Below are 24,652 nucleotides of genomic sequence, written 5' to 3'. Positions count from 1 at the left end.
AGCAGTCTGACCGACAGATGCGATTCGAGTGGGTGGCAGGATGGCAAGGCTTGACCTGAAGTGTACAGGCGACCGCACGCCACATTTCTGGCTGACATTCCGAGATGCTTCGAACTGGGATGGTCAGGTCTGGAAGTGCTGTGGTCAAGGAACAAAAAGTACGTCATGAATACGCAGAACTGGAAAAGCAAACAAGTATCTACATTCAACAAGAACCCACTGTGTTGGATAAGAAGAAATGAAATAAATGATATCCATATATTTCGATCACGGACTGTGATCCTCTTCAGTGGACTGTGATCCTCTACAGTCCGTGATCGAAATGTATGGATATCATTTATTTCATTTCTTCTTATCCAACACAGTGGGTTCTTGTTGAATTTTACGAATGTGTTACGACATTACTTTGTAGTTAAGTATCTACATATCAGATACTGTGCAGTCATTCTGACCACCCGTTGTTCCTGTCAGAGAAACACGCCCTTTTTACGTGTTAGAGGTGACTAAATACGTAGTAAAAGAAAACTTCCTGACCTATCAAAGACTCACCTAGATTGTTGTTGGCAGTCCAATTCTCGAAATCGCTCTCCGCGGCCCTGTCAGCTCTTGCCGTGCAGGCGCGGTAAAGCTGGCCAGGACGGTTGTTGAAGTGAGAACAGAAGCTCAAACCATGACATCCCAACTCACATGGTTCGTCCACTGTGTTAACATCAAAATAAATAATACGTGTTATAAAGGTTAAAAAACATTCGAGGATAATGCATGCATTAATTCTATATTTTGATAATCATACAGTTGTTGGACTATCATTCTGACAACACACAATCAGCCCTTGGCCCTTCGAAGATGAGTGTGGAATTTGAGCTACTTTGCATCTTTGGATTTTTCCCCTCTAGACTACAGGACAATAAATCGAACTACACAATTCTTGCATTTGATGAACGAAATGCAACAACGAGAGTGGCTTGGTGCAGTATATCGCGGTGGAAGCTTCACGGAAGCTGTCATGAACGTGTATTATGTCAACTCGACTGCCTCACGTGTTCTCTCCTCAGGTCACGTGTCGACTATGCACGGTCGACCTTCAAGAAGATTGACATCACATCGTTTTAGTTCATCTAGCTGACCATTTGCCCTCATACAAACTTGTTATCATGTAACAAATACAAACGTCTATATTTACTGTCCCTTGGGCAAAGGAATCAGTAATATCTATCTGACTGGTGGCCCTGCAAAATGCTTTTCAGATGGAGGGGGGGGGGAGGGTATGGATGGGCGATTGAGAGACGTTTCTCTCCGACGTCCGTCTCGAAGACCCACTATACACAGGTACTTATAGTAGATGCTTTTTGTGGCATTTGCTATCTATACCAAAACACAAACCTAAATCATTTATCAGCTGTGTCCGTATGCTTCTGAACTCATTCGACCTCTCCATGATTCAGAGTCCTTTGGCCTCCTTCACTCACCTTCTTTGATGCATTGGACAAGAGACGTCTGGGAGAGTTTGGACAAGCAGACTCTGTCCAAATCATCCCACGCTTTGGTCCATTCCCGGCTGAAGGTCTTGAAGCAAAGGTTCCTGCACATCTCCGAACTCGCCCGGAAGCAGCAGTGAAGCTTGGCTGAGTCCATTCCCATTTGATCAATCTGGGACACCTGGTGGAGCAGAACGTGAGGAGGAAATGAAGACCTGAGAGAGAGAGAGAGAGAGAGAGAGAGAGAGAGAGAGAGAGAGAGAGAGAGAGAGAGAGAGAGAGAGAGAGAGAGGGAGAGGGAGGGAGGAAGAGAGAGAGAAAGAGGGGGAAGGGAGGGAGGAAGAGAGAGAGAGAGGGGGAGGGAGAAAGAGAGACAAAGAGACCGAGAGAGAAAAGCCTATGTCGATTGCTGCAGCCGAAGCCGTCGGCTTTGACCTATGTTTTTGAACTGTTGGAGCACGTAACAATCCCAACTGGGAATCGAAGAGAATTGCGGGACTCGAACCCACGACTACGTTCCAGATTACACCACCAGCGCACACGTAAACAAAACATTTGTATAAAGGTTCAAACAGATGCATTAAACATATACTATAGATTACTCTTTTGCTGAATAAAATCGCCTGACATGAACAAGTTTTGGAATTTATGCAATATAAAAACACAGACAACACCAAACTCTTAAGATTAATATAGGGATGCACTAATAAAATCTCAACAACATATTCGTTTCAGAGACTTTCCCGTCAGAGAATCGAAAAAATTTCGTCTTTGTCGATTAGAAATTTTGTAGTCCCAGGTTGAAATCCACATGGATAATAGTATTAAAAAAAAAAAAAAAAAAAAAAAAAAAAAAAAAAAAAAAAAATAATAATAATAATAATAATAATAATAATAATAATAATATACATGTATATTTATATATATATACAATAATATATATATACATATATATATATTTATATATATGAAAGGCAATGTCTTACCTGTCTGGTAGCCGGTGCAATAGCTTCACTATGACGCAGCATACAGATCCACACTTTATTCTGAAAACATCAATGGCAACATTGAAATAACGTTATAACCGCCGGTACGCCATGATATAATTTAATAATGATATAAATATATATATTTAGTAAAATATAAATGTAGGAAATCAAACGGGCTGGCGACATGTGTCAACCTAAGTATTGTTTTGGTATGCGTATGCAGCCGAAGAGTGCGCCAGTTCCGTGACGGTCCCCAAGAGGTTGGGATGTACGTATCTGGAGATGGCCCTACTTTATATTCATAACTACATCTTAATAATTAATAAATCTGCTTATATTTAGTATCATTATTGAGTTTCAGGGCCTGGTGACAGTCGTCCTTCAAAAAATAACTTCACAAAGAATCGTCTCCTTGCCACATTCAAACCCAGCCAACTTCCTCACATCTGGAGGTGCAGCCTTGTAGGGCTGACATTCGGTCTGCGGACTGGGCCCCACGACCTCTGTCAATCTTTGTACTTCCCCCACCATTGTACACAAGGAAAACGGAGAACCGGTGACTGCTCCCCCTATTTCTTTCACCCGAGGACCAATGCCGGTTGCTGTGGGGTTGCGGGTTTTCAGTTAGCTAAACCAGAGACAACAATTGATTTTTTCATTGTTCTTGTATGTTTTATGACAACGTCGCTCCCCCAATCAATTCAAGTGACAGGTCAATCATCACCTACGACACACACACACGACAAGATACAGTCCAGCTTATCAGACTACAAACGCCGCTTCACACTGGGCAAATCCTCGTCAACTCCTGCAAGTTTGTTGGAGTAGAAACGGAACGACTTTGCTTACAATATTTCGCATTTCAAATCTCCAATTCTCAAATTACCTTTACGTCGTATACTGAGAAATTAAATGACGAACGAATGTTAGACACTTTGGTGAGACGTTCTTAGAGAAGTCGAGAACATAGTTCTTCGTCTAGCTGTTCAAATTCGCAACGTTTGACGAGAACGGTCCAGCATGAATCGGGTAGAGCGAGGAGTCTCGAGTGAGAGAGAGAGAGAGAGAGTGGAGAGCCTGGAGGACGAGAGAGAGGGGAGCCTCGAGGACGAGAGAGTGGAGAGCCTGGAGGACGAGAGAGAGGGGAGCCTCGAGGACGAGAGAGTGGAGAGCCTGGAGGACGAGAGAGAGGGGAGCCTCGAGGACGAGAGAGTGGAGAGCCTGGAGGACGAGAGGAGCCTTGAAGACGAAAGAGATGAACCTCGAGGGCGAGAGAGGAGTTTCGAGGGCAAGAGAAGAGCCTCGAGCATGAGAGAGTGGAGAGCCTGGAGGACGAGAGAGTGGAGAGCCTCGAGGTCGAGAGGAGCCTTGAAGACGAGAGAGATGAACCTCGAGGACGAGCGAGAAAGGAGTTTCGAGGACAAGAGAAGAACCTCGAGGACGAGAGAGAATAGTCGAGAACGCACCAGCAAGTCGACGCGGCCGCAGGCTCCTTCGAGAGCCTCCACGATGTCCTGCTGTGTCCTCCGCGTGGTTAGGATGGTCCTGCATCGGCTCCTGCAGTCGCTGTCGAGTGATTCACCACAACAATGTAGATCTGTAGAAGCAAAGGATTAGATTAAAGTATATCTAAAGTTTTAAACATCATCGTCAAAAGCAGTATTGCGTTGAGAATTAGTGTATCGTGATTTATTGTGTAAACAGGATTTTGTGTGTGTGTGTGTGTGTGTGTGTGCGTGTGTGTGTAAGTGTGTGTGTGTGTGTGTGTGTGTGTGTGTGTGTGTGTGTGTGTGTGTGTGTGTGTGTGTGTGTGTGTGTGTGTGTGCGTGTGTGTGTAACATATGTGGACCCTCGAAAAATGGGCAAAACCCGCACTAGACAAGAGAGCTACTTACTGCGCTCGGGCCTGTGCGCAGGCGTGACCTTGGTGTGGTTGTGCACACAACGTCGCACCGCGGGGGACACGACGCATTCTTCCTTGACCCGGTGCCTCAGAGTCCGTGGCACCGATCCCTGGGCCGCGAAGACGGCCTCGCACGACGACCGGCATCGGTGGCTCTGGCTCTTGCTGCAGCACTCGGCACCCACCTGCGTCAGGAGGAGGAGGAAGAGAAGAAGGAAGTGGAAGAGGAGGAGGAAGAGGAGAATAAAGAGGAAGAGGTGGGAGAAGGAGGAAGAGGTGGAGGAGGGAGGAGGAAGAGGAAGAGGAGGAGGTGGGAGGAAGAAGAGGTAGGAGGAGGAGGAGGAGGAAGGGGAGGAGTATGAGGTGGAGGAGGAAGAGGAGGTGGGAGGAGGAGGAGGAGGGATGAAGGATGGGGAAAGGAAATTAAGAGTCCGAAACAGCGGGGAAGGGGGCGGGGAGGACGTCGATTAGGATAAGGAAGGGGAGGAAGATGAAGAGATGGAAGAGGAGTGGGAAGGAGACAGAAGGGAAAGAGAAGGAGGAAGAATACGGGGAAGAAAAGAAGGGAAGAAGGAAGAGGAGCAGCATGAGGATGAGCAGAAAGAGGAAGACGAGATGGAAGAGGAGGGGGAAGGACATAGAGGGGAAAGAGGAGGAGGAATAGAAGGAAGAAGAGAAAGGAGGAGCATGAGCATGAAGAATAAGAGGAAGACGAGGAGGAGGAGGAGGAGGAGGAGGAGGAAAACGAGGAAGAAACGAGGATGAGGAGGAAGAGGAAAAAATGAATTTATCAATAAAAACAGAGATCAATATATACATCTGCAAGAAAAAATACACCAGGGGGGCGTTTGAAGTAAATCTACAAACGGCTACAATAACAAATAGTGAGGCTAATTTACTCCACCCTAGCTATCAGCAATCCAGTCAGGGTTTAAGCCAGTCCCTTAATTTCCTCCTCTACGCTTTTCTCACTAATTTCCTAAACTCCCATAAGTCCCTCGTAATGAACACTTTTACTTTTTTTTTTGTATACACTACTCCCTTATCATCCGCTACAGTCACTTGTTTCTTAGTTGTCATACTTTTGTCTCTCTCTCAAGTTCTGTTTTACTATATACGATTACTTTTACTTTTTTCATTCTTCGTTCTTCCTTTTATTTCTATTATTCTTTTGATTTTTTCTTCGTTGTTATTTATTGCTGTCTACAAGCTCTAGAAAATTACAGCCCAATACAACACTTCAATACGTAGGTTTCCTTCAACTGTATAAAATCGCCTAGCGGCAGCCAGAACACATATGTCATAAGTAGAGAAATAGTAAAAGAATTCGATTATCTTAATCTAACAGATTCACTTTAAGACCTCTTCAGATCTCTTTGAGTAACATCTCTTGGTCTTTCTGGCACATCCAGAGAGACACAGGTTCTACATCTGTCTATATATTGTCCAGAGTATATCCCTTGTCAGTGGCACAATAAATCCGTTTGACGTTTGCGGAAGGCAACATTCAAAGTGTTGCCATATACTGATGGGTCTATTATTTTCTCTGCAGGAGACAAAGTCACCTACTTTCATCCTTTCCACGCAAGTGAAGAAGTCGATCTCATGGGAGGCTCTGCACACATGTCGAAGGTCCTGACGTGATGTGGCCTGCAGACATCGCAGTTGGCAGCCATGGGAAAGAGGCAGGTCGCAGCAAGCTCTCCCCCACCACCCCTCGCCCTCCGAGATGGCTGCAAAAGAAACCAAAACATAAGAGGCTACGCTACCGAAATGTACAATACGCCTGTCATCGTTCTTCAAGGCAAATGAGGGTGTCAGGGGCAGAAAGATTTATGTGTGGATTACTTGGGGATAATTCCTAACACCCTCACTTGGGTCCGGCCGTTCAGTCCCCTCCCCCCCCCTTTTTTTTTACCAGAAGCTTTGAGGAAGTTTACGCGCCGTGAGGCAGATTCGAGGATTATATGACGCATTATGCATATACATTTTATATATGAATTTTATAATTATAAATATACAAATAGAAAAATGAAACATGTAAATAAATGAACAAACAGGCGAATAAATAACAATATTACGAGTAGTATAGTTCGATTTCCCGTCAAATTATACCACTGACTAGCTAAACTTTAACTAACCTAACCCACCTAGATTACTAACTGTCCTGGGAAAAGAAAATACAAATATCTGCGTCCGGCTTGACTATTGTCGTCGAAACAATTGTAGAATATCTTATCTGTTTCTTGCCTTGCTACTCCTGGAAATGAAACCAGTTACTTAGGCCTATTTCGCTTGTAAACACAATTTGTAGGCATATATATATATATATATATATATATATATATATATATATATGTATAAGCATATATACATATACCAAAGGCTTTTTCCCCCTTACAAGGGAGGTAGCCAAAAAACATACATAAAATCCATTCCCGTCCATTTCAACCCTATATATTCCACTCCCATTCACCATCCCTCCCTCCCTCTTTTCTTGGCTACTCCTGGATGACGGGTCATCCCTGCATCTCGTCCACTGCCCTGGGTCAGAACCAATGCAGTAAGACGCAGCACATCCACAGCAAGGCCGCTTCATTTAATCGGCGATCCCCCCTCCGTCCCCTCATGCAGTAAAAGAGAAGACGGGAAGAAATCCCTTCAGTCTACGTCAAAATATCATGCACACGCACTCCCCCACCCCCCCCACTCCCTTTCATGCATCACAGCATTATCCATATGCCATATTATATATATATATATATATATATATATATATATATATATATATATATATATATATATATATATATATATATATGACGTAAGTGGGAATAGGAAACACAGGAGTCTGAGTTTATTCCAGACTAGTTTCGCAAGTATGCGAAACTAGTCTGGAATAAACTTACGTCATACACACACACACATACACTCGGTGGCGCGGTTGGTAGAGTACCAGACTGTTATTACGGTGGTGCCAGCTGTACCTTGCTCGATTCCTGCCCAGGGCTGAAATTATTTCAGTATCACTGCGCATCGAGTCGTTACTCCAACTCTCGTGGGCGGGGAGTTGGGGGTGTGTGTGCGTGTAAGGTCATAGCATTACCCATAGATCGGTCATACGAGCTCTGAGCTCTCTTCCGGAATCGAAATAGCTGTCGATCACGAGTCCAACACGTGATCCAAAGACCAAGTGAATACACACACACACACACACACATATATATATATATATATATATATATTCAATGCAATTCCTTCACTATTCAAGAGGACTTATTTCAAGCGGCACTCTGTAAATTTGATTCTGACTAAAGACAGACTAACTCAGCTATGTGGCCACCACCATAACGATAATGTCGACAAAATACAAGCGCGCGCCCGCACATTCTCGGTGGAAACTTCTGGAAAGCCCGTGCACTCCAAGAAGCTCCACTGTTGAAGGAGCACGGGGCTAACAAGCAAATGTTACGTACATCAGCTCAAGACAAGATAAAAGAGGGCTTCCAGCTCAACGGCTCCAGAGGGATTCATGATAAAGAGAAACGGAGTAATTTCATCGTTATGTCGGGCGTCTTCGTCTTCCTCAACATCATCACATCATCTCCCGACATCGCCCAGTTATGCATAAATGCTACACTTGGACATATGAGTTGTTACTTTTTTGTATATTTATTTATATATCATTACTATTATTTATTACTAATATTATTACTAATACTATTATTGTTATTACTATTATCTCTATACACCCTTTTCTAGGCAGTGTGTCTTTTGGTGCCTTTCTGATCTCTCAAAAGCGAACTTCGTCTGTATGGGAGGGAGGAGGGAGGGGGAGAGGGCTGAAGAGTTCCTACTCTTTCCTCCCGCCACCCACCCCCTGATGAAGTGTCAATCACTCTAGTGCCGAACCCAGAAGATTCCACTGAGAAACAAAAGAAGAAACAAAGACGACGGCCGCATCTCATCGCTTTCCAGGTTCACCAATTCCAGACATCTTGACGATGGAAGCAGCCTTCCATATTTATGACCGACATCATACCAGAGATATACTCGCAGGCATAATTTCCCACTACAAAGGGCGGATGGGGGATGGGGGGGAAGGGGGGGATGGGGGGGAAGGGGGGGATGGGGGGAAAGAGAGGGAGGGGGCAAGATCTCGGCCGCCCCCGAGTAGTTTGGATGAAAGGTGAAAAATATTTCTCTTTTTATTCCCTTCCTCTTTTTTTCCCCACGCCCTCTTTATTACGAATTTGTTACCGTTCCCGTGAAGGGTGCAGCATTTTTGTTTGTTGTTAGAATGCGTTGCTTTCCTCTCCTTTCCCACACCCACCCATCAACACGCTTTAAAATAAATTTCCACATATGACAATACTATAGTGGAGACGTCAACTTATACAGGCTCGAACTTACAGAACTGAGGACACAGGCCAAACAAGATACCTTCTGAAACATAAAACTCCCCTATTATTATCATTATTACCATTATCAATATCGTTATTAATTTTTTTTCACGATCATTTTTCACAGCATTAGCCTACAGGAATATTGTTTTATAACATCCAAGGTACCGACGCTGAGGCGGGCAAAGGCGGTTTTATGCACGAGTCTGGAAGTTGTGATGGTTTATGAGCAACATAAATATGCAGGTACGTACGAAGAGGAGGAGGAGGAGGAGGAGGAGGAGGAGGAGGAGGAGGAGGAGGAGGAGGAGGAGGAGGAGACCAAGGACTTGTACTCGGGAAAGGAGGAGGGGAACAGGCGTAGATTAATGGCAACCGCAGACGCCCTGGCTATTACTGTGAGAGGGGCTTCTGGTGCAGAAGGCGCTGCAGCAGTTGCTGACGAAGTCGCTCCTCTCCACTGGCCCTACCAGCCCCTTCTGTGCCAGGTGGCACTCTTCCTTTCACCCTGTCTACCGTCACGCGATTTTATTCGTCACATTGGTATTACGTCTTCCCCAATGTAACAAAGGAGTACATCCTATTCCGACCAAGCTCCTTCCGTACCAGGTGGTACTGGCGCCAGGCGATTTTATTAATCTCCGTGGAACCCTCTCGGTAGCCAAGAGAGCTGTTATAACTGCTACAGTTGGGGTTGAGGCCATTGATGTCGAGGGCTTCTTGAAACTCTGACGACCAAATTCCAGCTGTCGTTTCATCTTATTCTCATCACTTAGCTTTCTTTCTCCACGATCAAGCTACTACTGTGGGTGTCAGGGACGTAACAGAGTATCTTCGTTCAACGAAGACAAATAAAAATTTCGAGATGAAATGAAAAATGTGGGCAAAGTGGAATGAGGGGTCAGGTCAGGTCACCAAAGAAACAGAGACAAGTGGCCACTTCGGGGCCACTTGGAGGGTCCTCCACATCCATAAGTGTTTTAGAGGGTAGGCTGTGGCCACACATGCTGCAGTGGCCAGGCTGCGGCCAAGGACGCTCACGGTGGTGGCCAGGTCACGATGGCCACGAAGATGGCGCAAGTGTCGAGTCTCTTTCTCTCATTAATGAGTTTCCGAGTTCGCTGTAGTTTCCGGGGGGAAAAAGGGGGCGTGAAAAAGGAGGCAGCTTTTAATTGACTTGGCCGGCTCTCCTTCATTTCGAAAAAATAATGTATAAAAAAACTTTCTTTCTGAATGTAACAGACACAGCCGCTGATTCCAGATTAAATATTTCTGCTGGTGTCAGCCTTTCGAAATAATTTTCAAAAAGCGAAGAGAGTGGGTCGGACTGAGAGACACAGAAGAAGGAAAAGGAGGGAGACAAAGGAAAAACAAGAAGAAGAAGAAGATGAGGAAGAAGAGGACGAACATGAGGAAGAAGGGGCACAATAATGATAAGAAAAAGAAAATGAAGACGAGGAAGATGAAGAAAAGGAAAATAAAGAAGAGGAAGATGAAGATGAGGAAAATGAAGAAGGGAAAGAGGAAGATTAAGAAGAGAAAAATGAAGAAGAGGAAAAGGAAGATTAAGAAGAGAAAAATGAAGAAGAGGAAGAGGAAGATTAAGAAGAGAAAAATGAAGAAGAAGAAGATTAAGAAAAGAAAAATGAAGAAGAGGAAGATTAAGAATAGAAAAATGTAGAAGAGGAAGAGGAAAAAAAGGAATATAAAGAAGAGGAAGATGAAGATGAGGAAAATGAAGAAAAGGAAGAGGCAGATTAAGAAAAGAAAAACGAAGAGGAGGATGAGGAAGAAACTTATGATCTGTTCCACGCACACTGTCGTTGTCGTCACCAACTTTCCTCTTCCTTCATCATGCCCCTTACTTCATCTTCCTTCCCCTCTTCCTCCCCTCCACACACAGCCTCACCTCTTGTACACCACCTCTCAGCCTCTTCCTCCCTCTTCTCGCTTCGGATCTATTCTTACTTTTATCTTCTGTCTTCCTACTCTTCCCTCTTTCTTCCTTCCATACTCTCTACCTCTCAGCCTCTTCCTCCTTGTCGCTTCAAATCTATTCTTACCTTTATCTTCTGTCTTCCTAGTCTTCCCTTCCTTCTTCCTTCTATACTCACAACTTCACCTCTTGTGTTCTACCTCTCAGTATTTTCCTTCTTGTTGTTGATCTATTCTTACCTTTTATTCTGTCCTCCTACTCTTCCCTCTCCTTCCTTTCTCTCATTACAAGTCTCATCTCCCCTAACGGCCTGTAACCTCAACCCACCATGTAATTTCCCTTATCTTTTCCTATCAAACATTTTATCTTCAATGCTTACTGCCTGTAAGCTTCGCTCTTCCTACCTCTAGGGGCCTTTACTTTCTTTCTTCCTTACGATGCTTCAGAGCTCTTCCTTTTTTCCCTTCATACCTTCTTCCTGTTACGTCACTGTGCCCCCTTACCTGCCTCCCTACAGACTTCAAGCTTCTTAAGATTTCCTTTTCTTGTCAACATTTTTCTTCTTCTGTCGCGTTTTCCTTCCGCGATTACGGCCGCTTTCCCTCCACGGTGTCAATTTCCAGTTTTTCTTTACCGTTTCTTCAATTTCCCTTCCACTCTCCGCCTTCCTCCTCCTCCTACACTTCCTCCTCTCCAACTCCGCTTCCTCACTCTCCTCCTCCTCCTCTTCCTCCTCCACAAAAACTCTTCTTCTGGGCAGCTCTGTTTTTGTTCATGGCCTTTGCGTCTGAAGTGTACCGCGGACGCGTATGATACGCGCGTGTTGGTTTTCCCTTCACCACTGCCTCTTCCTCCCTCTCCTCTTCCATCCCTTCTTGGAGGCGTCTTCCATCCCATCAGCTGACCTCTCCCTACCCGACCAGCACCTCGTTCTTTTCCTTTTCCACCCCAAATTTCATTTCCCTGTCATGATAACTTCCTATTATCCCTTTTTCCGTGTTGATGAACCGCGACGCATCTCTCATTCACGTCACGTCGTCTGCACCGAACCCTCTCCTTCATCCCCCTTTCAGAACCCTTAGCTGACCCCTTTCGCTACCGAGGGAGGGATGGGGGGTTGGGGTGGTGGTTAAGGGTCACCACGGAAATTAATCAAATACTCGGGTGGTCGCCTGATGAATTAAAAGAAAAAGAACACCACACGGTACTGAAAGGGTTAATTCAATCTCCTTTCTCTTCTTCTTCCGAGCTGTCGTCCCCAGAACTACGACCTTCTTCACCCTCCTTTCCCCTCACCCCCCTCCCCTCATCTCCCCTCGCTGCACCTCGCCTCAACTCTAATTCCCCAAAGCGGTTCACACTCCCCTTCGCTGCCCCACATCCATCAGTCTTCCCTGTTCTTCCTCATTCTATTATATCCCCCCTCGCCTCTGCCTCCCCCCCCCTATAGGGGTTGTAGTGGTCCACGAGTGAGCATCCCGGATCCTTGTCTTAAAATTCTAGAGTTTTGGCTCTTACCAAAAGGACTCTGGGCTTAAGAGAATGGGACGCTCTTTTACTCTCTTCAGAATCCTTTCCGAACGCACAAAGAGTAATGGCGACCTGGGTAGGAGGACACACCAAAAAAAGATAGTCATAAATATTTTATAAGAGATTTCCTTTACAAGCGACTCTTCAAAGGCAGCTACGAAGGCGAGGTCCCGAGAATGAGAACAATGGAGAAAAGCAGGAAGAAAGGAAGAATAAATACGGAAAGGAAAAGAAAGAAAGCACAAGGGAGGAAATTTGAGAAAACAGAAATATTAGAGTCTTCGCCTCTTCCAGTCTTACTGTCCAAGAACCCAACATTTCTGGCGTCCTTCCACCCACAATGGTCCCAAGGGTTTTCTTCGGTGATCGAATGGTAGTTTGCCTTTGACGTGGCACTCCTTGGTAGTGGAGGGGGAGGGGGAGGGGGGGAGAGAGAGAGAGAGAGAGAGAGAGAGAGAGAGAGAGAGAGAGAGAGAGAGAGAGAGAGAGAGAGAGAGAGAGAGAGAGAGAGAGAGAGAGAGAGAGAGAGAGAGAGAGAGAGAGAGAGGGTTTTCTTCGGTGATCGAATGGTAGTTTGCCTTTGACGTGGCACTCCTTGGCAGTGGAGGGGGAGGGGGAGGGAGAGGGAGAGGGAGAGAGAGAGAGAGAGAGAGAGGTCAGCTATTGTGTGACACTTCACCTTAAGATGACTCACCTTATTCAGCGTTTCTGAGTCAGGTGAAGTCCACAGTTTCCCAACTCCCTAACACTCATTCTCTCTCTCTTTCTCTCTTTTTCTCTCATTCTTCCTTCCCCAAACCGCTACCTACCTACCAAGATTATCTGTTCCTTCCCTTTTCGATTTCCTGGGCCTCTTCTTGGGCCATAAAACGCGCTTTTTCTTGTGCTCTTCTCCAAAATTCTCGTCTTCTCTCAAATCAGCCTCCATTCTCTCGTGCCCATCCAATTCAACATAAACTGCCAATTATTTTCTTCCTTCTTCTTCCGAAACATGATCCTCCTCTTCCTAATTCCACCTACTTCGATTTATTCTTTCTTCTGCATTAGAAACTTGCTTTACATTTTTGTCTTCCAACCAATTTCCTGTGTCCGTTTCCTTCTTTTCTTTATTCTAAGTCTTTCGATTCCAGTGCTGCCAACTTTTCCGTACACGTCGAGGTTGGTAGGACTGCTGCCACTCCTCCCTGTCTTGACTTGACCTGGAAAGAGACTTAACTAAAACAAAATAATGCTCTCTCCATGAATTTCTGCAAGACCTCACTACCACTAAGCGTTAACCGCTAACTTTGGGTTTATGGGCGTATACAAGTTGCAGCTTCTGCCAAATTTTCGCGTTTGATTTATTTACCTATTTATCTATCGGTTCTATTTATTTCTAATTCCTTATCCGTGCTGGCCTCGGATACGTTTAGTTGTGGGTTCGAATCCCGCACTCCTCTCCGATTCTCAATAGTGACTGTTAGTTACCTATCCTCTGACAGTCCCCAAAGCAGGGCAAAGATGACGACTTCGGCCGCGGCTACTCAGCTCCTCCTGGCGTAGTAAACTCCTCACCTCACCATCATCACCAGTCCTCCTACACCTGTGTACACCGCGGTTTTGTGGCGACACCTTTAGCCCCCTCTAACTTCTAACTTCTAACTTTGGACAAAGTCCCACTGCCACTCCACCAGACACAGGAAGCAAACATTTATTTCATCAGCGAACTTTGGTCCAAACGAACTGGACCCGAGTTCTGTTCTCGCAGCTACCTTTCATTTTCTCTATTCATCTCTGTATTTTCTTTTCATTTCATTCATCTGTTATTTTGTCCTTGTCTATCGTTCTCTTAACTTGCTCAATTCCTCCCCCACAAAAAAACAACAACAACAACTTCTGTATTCCCGAATTTTGATAGTTCATATAAGTGCAATTATATTTTTTTTTATTCAGAAATCTATTTTATTCCCGTCTTTTTTATTAATTTTATTTCCTATCCCTTATCAAAAGATGCTTTATAGTCATATTCCAATGTAAACTTTGATATTTACGTTTCATTCTCAAAATCCTAGTAGTCTTGATTTTCCATACAGAGACTTGAAGACTTCTATTTTGTTCCAGTATTTTTTCCGTTCTTTTTAATAATTTGTTTTCCTATCCCTTTTCAAAAGGTCACAATTCTATGTAAGCTCTGATATTCACGTTTCATTCTTAAAATCCAAGTATAGTTTTGATTTTCCATATAGAGGTTGGAAGACTTCTATTTAGTTCCAGTATTTTTTTTTCAATCCTTACAATTTTTTTTTTTCTTACGGTCCTGATAACACTCTTCCTTTAATTTTGTCTGCCGCCAGGTAATTTCTTCCATCCTTGTATCGAGTACTTGGTCATGTGGCGTTAAAACGCAGTCTTTTTGCATTCTACATCTTCTATTACATCGATTCCATCGAACTTCCTCCTTGGCTTCATTTATCGTCTTTTTATGTTTTCTCATCTTTTGTCTTGCACCAATAACCATTGTTTCACCCTCCGATTGACACGCAAATGACCTTAATCAAATCATCGTTTCAAATAAAATTTCACTTCCCTTCGCTGTGCATTTCTTCATTTACGATACGTGTCGCGCTCGTAAACAAAAGACGATCACTTTCGAATAATCAAACAGATTCTGAACCCTTCGTCCTTGCGTTCTTTCAGCTTCCCATTCTCGATAATGTCTCATTATCATAAGAATGCCAGAGTTCTTTGCTTTCTCCTGGTTTTAGGTCAGTTCTGATGATTAAATTCTCTCTACCCTGTGGACAAAGTTCTTAGCTATTTTCTATGAACGACATCCAGACAATAATTAATTCGATCAAAGTTTATGTATCACGTTTATCTTTCGGGTCTCTTAAGGATACAATGTCTGCCATTATTGGATGATCATCTTATCGACATTTTATGACCCCAGGGCCGGACCAAGACATTTCTACTTACAAAACATTCCGTGTTATCATATCTTTAAATCATTTAATTAAATATTTATCACGGTATTTAGGAAAACATCATATATATATCTCGATTAAATCTAAATTACATACAAAAATAAACTAACCAGCATGTTACAAACAATAAACAAGGCAGATTAATTTTCTACACTTCTCTGGAAAAAAGTAAACCTACTAAGACTTTTTTTTGGTGGAAATAGAGTAAATACAGTCGGCGACGACTATCGTGCTATCCACCCAGACTCATGAATGTCACCCAAGGGAAGAATGGGAAAGACAGACCATGAATCAGCCATGTCCTATGAGGTGAGAAAGAAAGATAAATACAATTTCTTTAATCGATGTACATGATGCACCTTTCCTCTCTCTCTCTCTCTCTCTCTCTCTCTCTCTCTCTCTCTCTCTCTCTGTCAGGCCACACGCTAGAGTGTTTGATGGGAGAACTGGAGACTATCAGCTGAGATATCGCGGGACTGAGTGAAGTCCGAAGGGAGGAAGGAAAGTCCATGTAGCTACAAGACAGTCACTACGTGTTCTACGATAGAAGTTGAGGAGAAGAAAAGATCCAGAGGTATTGGTGCTGAAGGGAAACCCGATGTTCTTAGTATACAAATCTATCGAAAGGAGCACCTGTCTAAAGCCGTAGTTGTGTCTTCAAAAGGTCTTTGTCAGAGGTTATTCGCAAGAGAAATATCAAGAGGACCGTGCTCTCGCAGGGAGAGGGAAAGAGAGAAAGGGAGAACGTGAGAGAAGGAGGGAGGGAGAACGTGAAAGAGGGAGGGAGGGAGAGAGAGAGAGAGGGAGGGAGGGAGCAAGAGAGAGAGGGAGGGAGAAAGAGAGGGAGGGAGGGAGGGAGGGAGGGAGGGAGAGAGAAAGAGAGGGAGGAAGGAAGAAAGAGAGGGAGGGAGAGGGAGAGAGGGTGGAAGAGAGAAAGAGAGGGAGGGAGGGAGAAAGAGAGAGAGTTAGGGAGGGAGGAAGAAAGAGAGAGAGAGAAAGAGAGAGAGATAGAGAGAGCGAGAGAGACTGCACCACAGGTCACGTAGCAGTCTTCCACTTTTCCCCTGGGATAACTTATTGCCTCAAAAAATGTCAGACTAGGCCAGAAGTTCGTAAGTAGCAGCCACTAATATCAGAGAAAGAAAGAAAAAAAAAAAAAAAAAAATAACGTGTCTCGTTCTTCTTCTTGCCCGGGCGACGCGATGCCAACTATGTTAATGAGCTAGAAAGAAAAATGTCGACTGAAAAAAAGCCAAATACTCTGTAAAGTTTAATCCATTGCCTGCAGCTTGGGTTGTGTGTCATTAATCAAGCTGAGGCCATACGATTTTATTCAGCTGAGGGAAGCCCTCTAACACAAACAGAGCATAAAGTTTGTCTTGATTAATCCGTTTCCTGTGATTTGCGTCATATATAAAATTTTGAATCCAACGGAGTTTGTGTCAATACGGGACGGACGACTCTCTTATGCGGAGAGCAGATTATATACTTTATTCTGGTTCTCGCCAAGTGATTCCATTCAGCCGAGAGGACCCTCCTACAAAGGGTTAACACACTGGGCTATTTTCTCCTCCGACTGTTGAAGTAAATTTTCAGCTCGCAGCTCTCGGGAAAGAATCAGGATACGGTGGAGGAAAATTATTTTCCTCCAGTATTTCAAATTACTTTCTTTGTAAATTATTGAGAAAACAAAATACTTTGCCATAGAGATTTTAAAGACGAAAAAGTTCTGGAGGTGGGCAGTACCGCCGATTAATCGGAGGTTGGAGGAGCCCAGAACGAAACATGCCGTGACAGACGGTCTGTCTTCGAAGTTAGGCACGGCTGTCAGACGAAGAACGAATCGGATCCAGTTGGCGCAACAAAAGCTTTTCACAACAAAACACAATCGAACTCCTTCTCAATCTTCCCCTTCAAGAGAGTACAAGCATCTGGAAGAACTAGAAGAACTAGAAGTGACGTCTCCTGAGTTGTATAATTCTTCTGATAATTAAGGACTTCAAGAAAATTTCAAGAATTTTTCATGAAGTTTCTATCAAGTTATTTTTAATATTCATGAATTTTTGGTCAAATTATTTTTGAGAGTGCTTATACATAAGAAAGGGTGGATGCAGGTAGTAAAAGATAACAATTTGGCGTTTGGAAAAGAAAAGAAAAGAAAAGAAAAAAAAATCCCAGCTTAACCTCCCCACTCCCACCCACCCCCTCAACCACATTGTTTCAAAGACCTATCTGTCTCCTGTCTCCTATCATTAGCCACACCTGTCACTTCCCTCTGACCTTCCCGTAAGGAGCATTGGCTACACAAGACTTTTGCAGTCATTACATTAAGGACTTTGGTAACATTACTAAAGTCACTCAACAGTGCTTTATGACTGGGGTTAAAGTGTCTCCAAGTGACACCTCTATGGACCAGAGTCACTCTGCATTCATTTGCGACTGAGATTAGTCTCCAATCAAAAGAGAAAACTGATTACTTTAAACTTTTACTCTCCCTCCGTCCTGCTATCCTCCACCGCCTGTGTGACTCCACCACCTCTGTGTGTGTAACTGTCTCCAAGGATAGAAGCACCGGTTATTACTACAAAAACAAATGACAAATTACGTTCCCTCCGATTTCTTTTAAAAATCCAGCCTTGCTGCGGTTTGCGTCCTCCTGTGCCTCAGGGAAGCCATTCTGATAGATCCAATAGAAGGAAATTAGGAGACCCGCTAAGAATCCTGAAAGATTCATGAAGTCTGCTGCCGAGAGATGCCAGAGGCTTCCAGAAGCGTGATGGAATTCTTTGGATCTGCTGTTTTGCAGCATGAGGAGAAGGAGGAGGGGGAGGAGGAGGAAGGGAAGAAGGACGAGGAGGGGGACGAGAGGGAGGACGAGGAAAAGGAGGAAGACGAGGAAGAAGAGGGAAAAGTAAGGAGGAGGAGAGAGGAATAATAGGACAAGGAGGAGTAACAGGAAGACGATGAGGACGATGAAGAGGAGGAACAGGAGGACGATGAAAAAGAGGAGGAGGTGGAGGAACAGGAGGACGATGAAAAAGAGGAGGAGGTTGAGGAGGAGGAGGAAGAGGAGGACGAGAAGTAAGGAGGAGGAGGAACAGGAGGTGGGGGAGGTTGAGGAGGAGGAGAACGAGGAGGAGGAGGAGGAGGAGGAGGAACAGGAGGAGGAGGGCGAGGAGGAGGAGGAGGACGAGGAGAAGGAAGACAAGAAGGACGAGGAAAAGGAGGAAAGGGAAGAGGAGGATGGGGAGAAGGATGATGGAGAAGACAATGAAGGGGAAGGGGAAGTAACGCTCTTTCAAATTAATTCTTCAAATGAATTTACATACTCTGGCGAAGAAGGGTCGACATGACGTCAACGAGGGACTGACCTCCGGCCTGAAAGGAGTCTCGATGGGTCACGGACTTATTCAGGCTGGAGTCCACTCCCTCAGCTGCACATGTTCTGCGTTTTATAAAATAAGAATCTATTTTAGCTCCCACCAGGCGAATTTATTCACTCGATTCCTCATCAATTAAAGTGTTGAAGGTTTCAGCCCAGTGAAACTCATTACAGACTCTATTTTAGTTAATTCAAAACTATTTTATTCATTCAAAGACTAAGCTTAAGCGGCTCCATTTACTGCAGTGTTCCTAAAATGAATAAAATCGTCAGTCACCAATAAAAAATATTACTACACAAAAGTGTCTGCCTGGAGTTGATCAATCAATTCATCCGTTTCGTCGAGTCTCTTTTGCAGGAGACCCGCTGCCCCCATGTAACCGGTCACAGCCAACGAAGATAACTTGGTAAAAATATATAATAATAATAATAATAATAATAATAATAAATAAATAAAATAAATAATAATAAATAAAATAATACTAAAATATACAGAAAATAAACAAATAAAACAGAATAACATAAAAAATAAATAAAATAGAAATGACAGAAAAAAAAACAATAATAGAATCAAACAAACGGCACTTACCTCTCAACGTTTCGTTCATGCAGCTCCAAAACGATTCCTGAAATGAAAAGAAGAGAAATGAACCAAATAAATTTGGGCCGTAAAGTGATATCAACTCTTATCTGGCAAACTTTGAAGCCCCCATCACCCCCACCCCCCACTACCCTCTTCCTCGGCGTCCTCTTCGTAAACAAATAAATAAACAAATTAATACATAAATAAATATATAAATAAATATAAATAAAAACAAATAAATAGATACAAATAAATAGAATAAATGCAATAGAAAACAGATAAATGAAAAAATTAAATGCATAAAATTGAAAATAAAACCACTAAAAATATTTAAGTAAATAAATACATGTAATATAAAAAATAAACAAATAATCAATAAATACAAATACATAGAAAATAAAGAAAACGGAAAAACAAAACAAAAAAACAAAAACAAAAAACGAAACAAAAATGAAATTAAACTAACATAAATGGAATTAAACTGACAAAAAAGACGATTTCAAAGTATACAATTAAGGCGTGAGAGAAAAGGGGTGGGGGGTGGGGACCCCATTTGGGCGCAACCCTGACATGAATAAAATCGTCCGCAGACACCAAGAAGAGAGAGAGAGAGAGAGAGAGAGAGAGAGAGAGAGAGAACAACAAACATCTTCGACTCGGGAGATTTTATTCAGATCGGAGGGTGGCCGTGACGTCATCTAAATATTTTATTCTGGCTACCACAAGGCGATTTTATTCTTATTGCCGAGACCCTCTGGAACAATGGCGTCCTCTTTGTGCAAAGACAGATACAAAGGCTGCATTGTTCCCTAGGTGGGTAGGAAGACGGTCCTGCATTGAACCTAGAGGTTGAGTGGATATATATACATACATATATACATATATATATATATATACATATATATATATATATATATATATATATATGGTATCACTATCAGTGGTTTATTTTATTCTGGTTAAGCACAGTCGGCATTAATCTGCGGTATCGTAGCAATGGAGTTAGTTAAGATGACCTCGATTACCTGCTTCGTTATACAGTGACATGCCAGTTAGACTTCATTCTGCCTAACGTCATAAGCGTCAATTTAATTCTAATTAAAGGCCAGACTCTTCCATTCAGCTTCGGGGAGTGTGGCAGCGAAATGAGGAGCTACTCTAAAAAGAGACCCATTTGCATGCAAACGGCTTCACGTCAGAAAAGTTGGAAATTGAGGATCGCCCGGGGGAGGGGAGGGGAGGGGAGGGTGGGAAAAGGGTTAAGCACGTGGACGAAAAACGGCTTTCAATTGGTGCTTTTAGCCCCCTACCATACCCTAGGGTCCTTTTCCTTCCATCGCTAGGAGACTTTTATTAAACCGTGCCACCCACTCACTATCACCGACACCCCACCCCCCAACCAACCCATGCGGTATGCGTGTATACTCTTTGGACCTCTTCACAGTAGCGGTTTGAAACTTGCGGAAACTACGGCGGTACCGCATAGTCAAGAAAAAAAAAGAAGTGCGGTTGTGTGTGAACGCCTCCACAGACTTACATTTTGGTCTCAAACTGTCAGGAGATAGATTCAATTTGGAAGTGGGTAAAAACAACTTCGCCAACCGTGTAGTTGATGAATGGAATAAACTTCCTGCAGAGGCATTGCAATGTAGTTCAGTTTGAAGCTTTAAGATTCGTTTAGATAAACACCTAAGCAAGATGCTGTGATGCTTGTCATTTGTTTCATATTATTTGTCTGTTTGTTTATTACTATTCATTTGATTATCATTTATTATTATTTATCTGTCCAGTTATTGTTATTTACTATTACCAGTTTGTTTTTATCTAAATTTACCTATTTATCTATCTTATCAATATTTATTCTTATTCATTTATCATTACTATAATTGTTTCGCATCTGACCTAGTTATGGACCAAAAGGTCTCCTGTCGGCATGCTCCTCCTTTGTAATCCTTTGTAATTTTAATTGAACCTCCGCTGTTCCCTAGTGTGAACAGGGCTTAAACAGATTCACCCCCTTCTTTTCCTGGCGGTACTTTCCCTCTCCTCCTAACTGCCGCCAGGCTATTGTATTCAACCAAGTGTCAGCCAATTTCCCTATAATTGTATAATAAGTCACTTACATTTAATTTAATCTAAACAGCCTCCGTCATCTTGGAAAACGACCGCCAAATTTTACTTCGTCTATTTTTTTAAGTGAAAACTATTTGAGGGCAAAAGAATAAGTACGTCATTAAATATAATTAAACTCGCTATAAAAGCTTTAATTATTCTTTTCTACGAGTGATCGTGCCATAGGTATAAATGTCTCATTATAAATTTATGTTTAGATTGGTACACACGACGACTGCTAGCTTTAAAGAAATCACTCGACACACGTGCATTACTCATACAGTAACACGTCACAAAAATACACAACCCCCAACCCCTAGAAGGGACAGAAATATATGGAAAACCTACTCGTACCCACACACACACAGATCTGCAATCAACTCTTTTCTAATGATCCCGTTTTACTGCATTTATCAAACGAGGCTTTTTGCTGAAGCTAAGGAATGGTAGCTGAACCTACTGGGAGGGTGTTGCCTACCCTAAACTTATGGGGAACACAAACTCTAAACCACACAAAGAAGCTCTTTTAGCCCATCACATTTGCATGAACCCATGCTGCGAGACGGGCTCGATGGAAAGGGCCACAAATGACGTGGGAACATAACTTAGGTTTTTATATATTCTTTGGTGTTAAGATGACTCACCAGCCTGGGGACCCCACTGAGCTGGCGGGCTATAAAGCCAAAACCAACAACTATAGGCCTTGATCAAATGTTTTTATTTCCATTAATTAGACTCGAGGGGCTTTGTGTGTGTGTGTGTGTGTGTGTGTGTGTGTGTGTGTGTGTGTGTGTGTGTGTGTGTGTGCGTGCGTGTGTGTGAGTCTGCGTGTAAGCTGAGCCGAGAAACTCTGGAGATGGATTACCAAAGAAAAATCTGTGAAGGAGAGGAGGAACTAAGCCAATGCAAAGTTGAGAGCAGAAACTTCCAAAATAAGAAAGCGACGGGAGAGATGGAGGAAATTGACTGCAGGAGAGAGTAAAGGTGAGATGTGAAAAGAGCAAAAGAGAGTCAAGGAGAGAGGAGAGAGTAAGATAGGAAAGGAGTAAAGAGAAAGAGGGAGTGAAACAGCAAGTATGAGCTACAGAACTCTTTCCCCAGCTGGGGGAAGTACGAGTAATATTCAATGCTCGGGTAATGATACGATGAAGACGAATTACTGCATTCTTAATTACCAAGTCAGTCTTAGAGGACCTGACTGTCAATAGAAGTATGGAAAATTATTGGAAGAGATAGGAAAGTAAAAGAGGTGAAAGGTGGAAAATGAAAAAAAAAATGGGGAAAGTCAATGGAAGTAAAGTGAGGGAGAGAGGAGAAAAAGAGATTCGAGATGTGAGGGAGAGATTTATGACGGGGAGAAAGAAGGCCCAGGCACATGGGAGGGAGGGAGTGAGGGAGGGAAGGAGGGAGGGAGGGAGGGAGGGAAGAAGAGAGGTGGGAGAGAGAACATAGCTGGGCAAGGAAGAATGAAAAGGAAGCTAAAAAGGGGCGGGGAATGGACAGTGGAAGTGAGAAAAGAAGAAAGGGAATCAAGAAAAGGCGAGGTGAAGGAGGGAGGGGGGTTGAAAGAGGGAGGGAAGAAGGGAGGGAGGGAGGGAAGGAGGGAAGGAAGAAGGGAGGGATGGAGGGAAGAATGGAGAGAGGGGGAAGGAGGGACGCAGGAGGTAGGAGGGAAGGAAACATGGTATGATAAGGAAGAATGAAGAAGAGGCTAAAAAGTGGGATGGAAACGAACTGTAGAAGTGAGAAGAGGAGGAAGGGAAACAAGGGAAAGCGAGGTGAAGGAGGGATGGAAGGAGGGAAGGAGGGATGAAGGGAGGGAGGGAGGGAGGGAGGGAGGGAGGGAGGGAGGAAGGGATGGATGGGAGGGAGGGAAGAAAGGAGGGAATGGAGTGAGGGAGGGAGGGAAGAAGGGGGGAGGGATAGGAGGGAAGAAAGAATGGATGGGAGGGAGGGAAGGAGGGGATGGAGGGAGGGAAGGGCGAGGAGGGTTATGGGAGGTGGGTTCTAGCTCCTGTGTGATCGCGAGCCCCCGAGATCCTTCGAAAACCAGCGGTGACCTCGGGTCCACCCGTGTTTGGTGACAACACAACCACGGGGCTATTGATGGAGGCTCGACAACGGTAACGAGCCTGGCAGATGGCGGTACTACCCCCCCACCCCCACCCTCACCCTCCACGCCGCCGTCCCTCTTCGGACGAAGGATATGCCCAACGAGGGACACTAATGGAATCGGTGGGTGGGGGAGGGAGGAGGGATGGAGGGAGGAAGGAGGGGAGGGGGAATGGAGGAGGGGAGAGGTGAGGCAATGGTTAGGGGGAAGAGGAGAAACAATGAGGAGAGAGCAACTGCATAGACAATCCAGAAGAAGAAAAAGAAGGAGAGACAGTTTAAACTGGAAGAAGGAGAGAGAGTTTAAGGAAGATATGTTATTTGATATGACTTCCACGGAATGATTATTCCACAGGACTAATTCTCTACCAACTAATATTGAATAACTACCCGGATGAGGACCTTGGCATACGTCCAGCTTGTATCATCCGTGGAAATATTTTTATAACGTTATTACGAAATCCCCCGAATACTATCCACCCCCCCAAAAAAAAAAAAATCTAATATTTGGTGCCACCCTAGTACCTATTACCTTTGCCAATTTCATTACACGGTGCCATTAACAATTACATATATGTGTGAGCTGGGAACAAGTCTTTCCATCAAGTAAACAATATTTCCATTTCCTGCTAGCTGTCAGAATTATACATTTACATATGTTACACGCGCGCGCGCGCGCACACACGCACACACACACACACACATATATATATATATATATATATATATATATATATATATATATATATCACCAATACAGAATTGTTAGACAAGGGTTTGTTTCTCATAGCCACGTCCAAATGCCTCGCGTGAGCCAAAATAAACACACAAGAATTTCTCATCCAGGGCTGACTGGTTCGTTGAGTTTGAGAGCGACACAGAAAGAACAACAGGGCCCACAAGTGGGCGGACTAAAGACGAGTATGGTTTGTCGGTAATTGTGTGTTTATTTTCTTTTTTCGGGATTTTAAAATATAGTGTGCTTATTTGCGGTATCTTTTCTTTTTTCGTCGAGACGGGAAAGGCTCGGGAGGAGGACAAGAAGGAGGAGGAAACGGAGGAGGAGGAGAGGTACGAGTAAGGAAGGAGGGAGGAGGAGTAGGTAGGAAGACGAGGTACAGGAGAAGGACGAGGAAGAGGAGAAAGAAGAAGAGGAGGAAGAGTAGGAGGAAGAGAAAGATTTAGAGTAGTAGGAGTAAGAGGAAAAGGGAGATAAAGGAGAACAGAAAGAGAAAGAGGAAAAGGAGGAGAATGAAGAAGG

At 43.7% G+C, this 24,652-nt stretch overlaps 1 protein-coding gene across 3 annotated transcripts in view; it reads right to left on the bottom strand.

Annotated features, from left to right (window-relative positions):
* Window positions 1-24,652, bottom strand: part of Reck (Reversion-inducing-cysteine-rich protein with kazal motifs) — a 147,020-nt gene that overhangs the window by 11,752 nt on the left and 110,616 nt on the right. For all 3 annotated transcript variants that reach the window (XM_076179046.1, XM_076179045.1, XM_076179047.1), the window contains exons 5-12: window positions 19,174-19,210; window positions 5,940-6,103; window positions 4,363-4,555; window positions 3,934-4,064; window positions 2,465-2,524; window positions 1,470-1,659; window positions 550-699; window positions 1-138 (exon numbers count right to left, since the gene is read on the bottom strand). The exon at window positions 1-138 is cut by the window's left edge and continues 16 nt beyond it. In XM_076179046.1, the coding sequence (XP_076035161.1) occupies window positions 1-138; window positions 550-699; window positions 1,470-1,659; window positions 2,465-2,524; window positions 3,934-4,064; window positions 4,363-4,555; window positions 5,940-6,103; window positions 19,174-19,210 (1,063 nt within the window). The remainder of the gene's footprint in view (window positions 139-549; window positions 700-1,469; window positions 1,660-2,464; window positions 2,525-3,933; window positions 4,065-4,362; window positions 4,556-5,939; window positions 6,104-19,173; window positions 19,211-24,652) is intronic.

The sequence above is a fragment of the Oratosquilla oratoria genome, chromosome 42 (assembly GCF_046742065.1).
Source record: "Oratosquilla oratoria isolate Oo_2021 chromosome 42, ASM4674206v1, whole genome shotgun sequence".
Classification (NCBI taxonomy): Eukaryota; Metazoa; Arthropoda; class Malacostraca; order Stomatopoda; family Squillidae; genus Oratosquilla; species Oratosquilla oratoria.
This window is presented reverse-complemented; position numbering and strand designations above follow the sequence as displayed.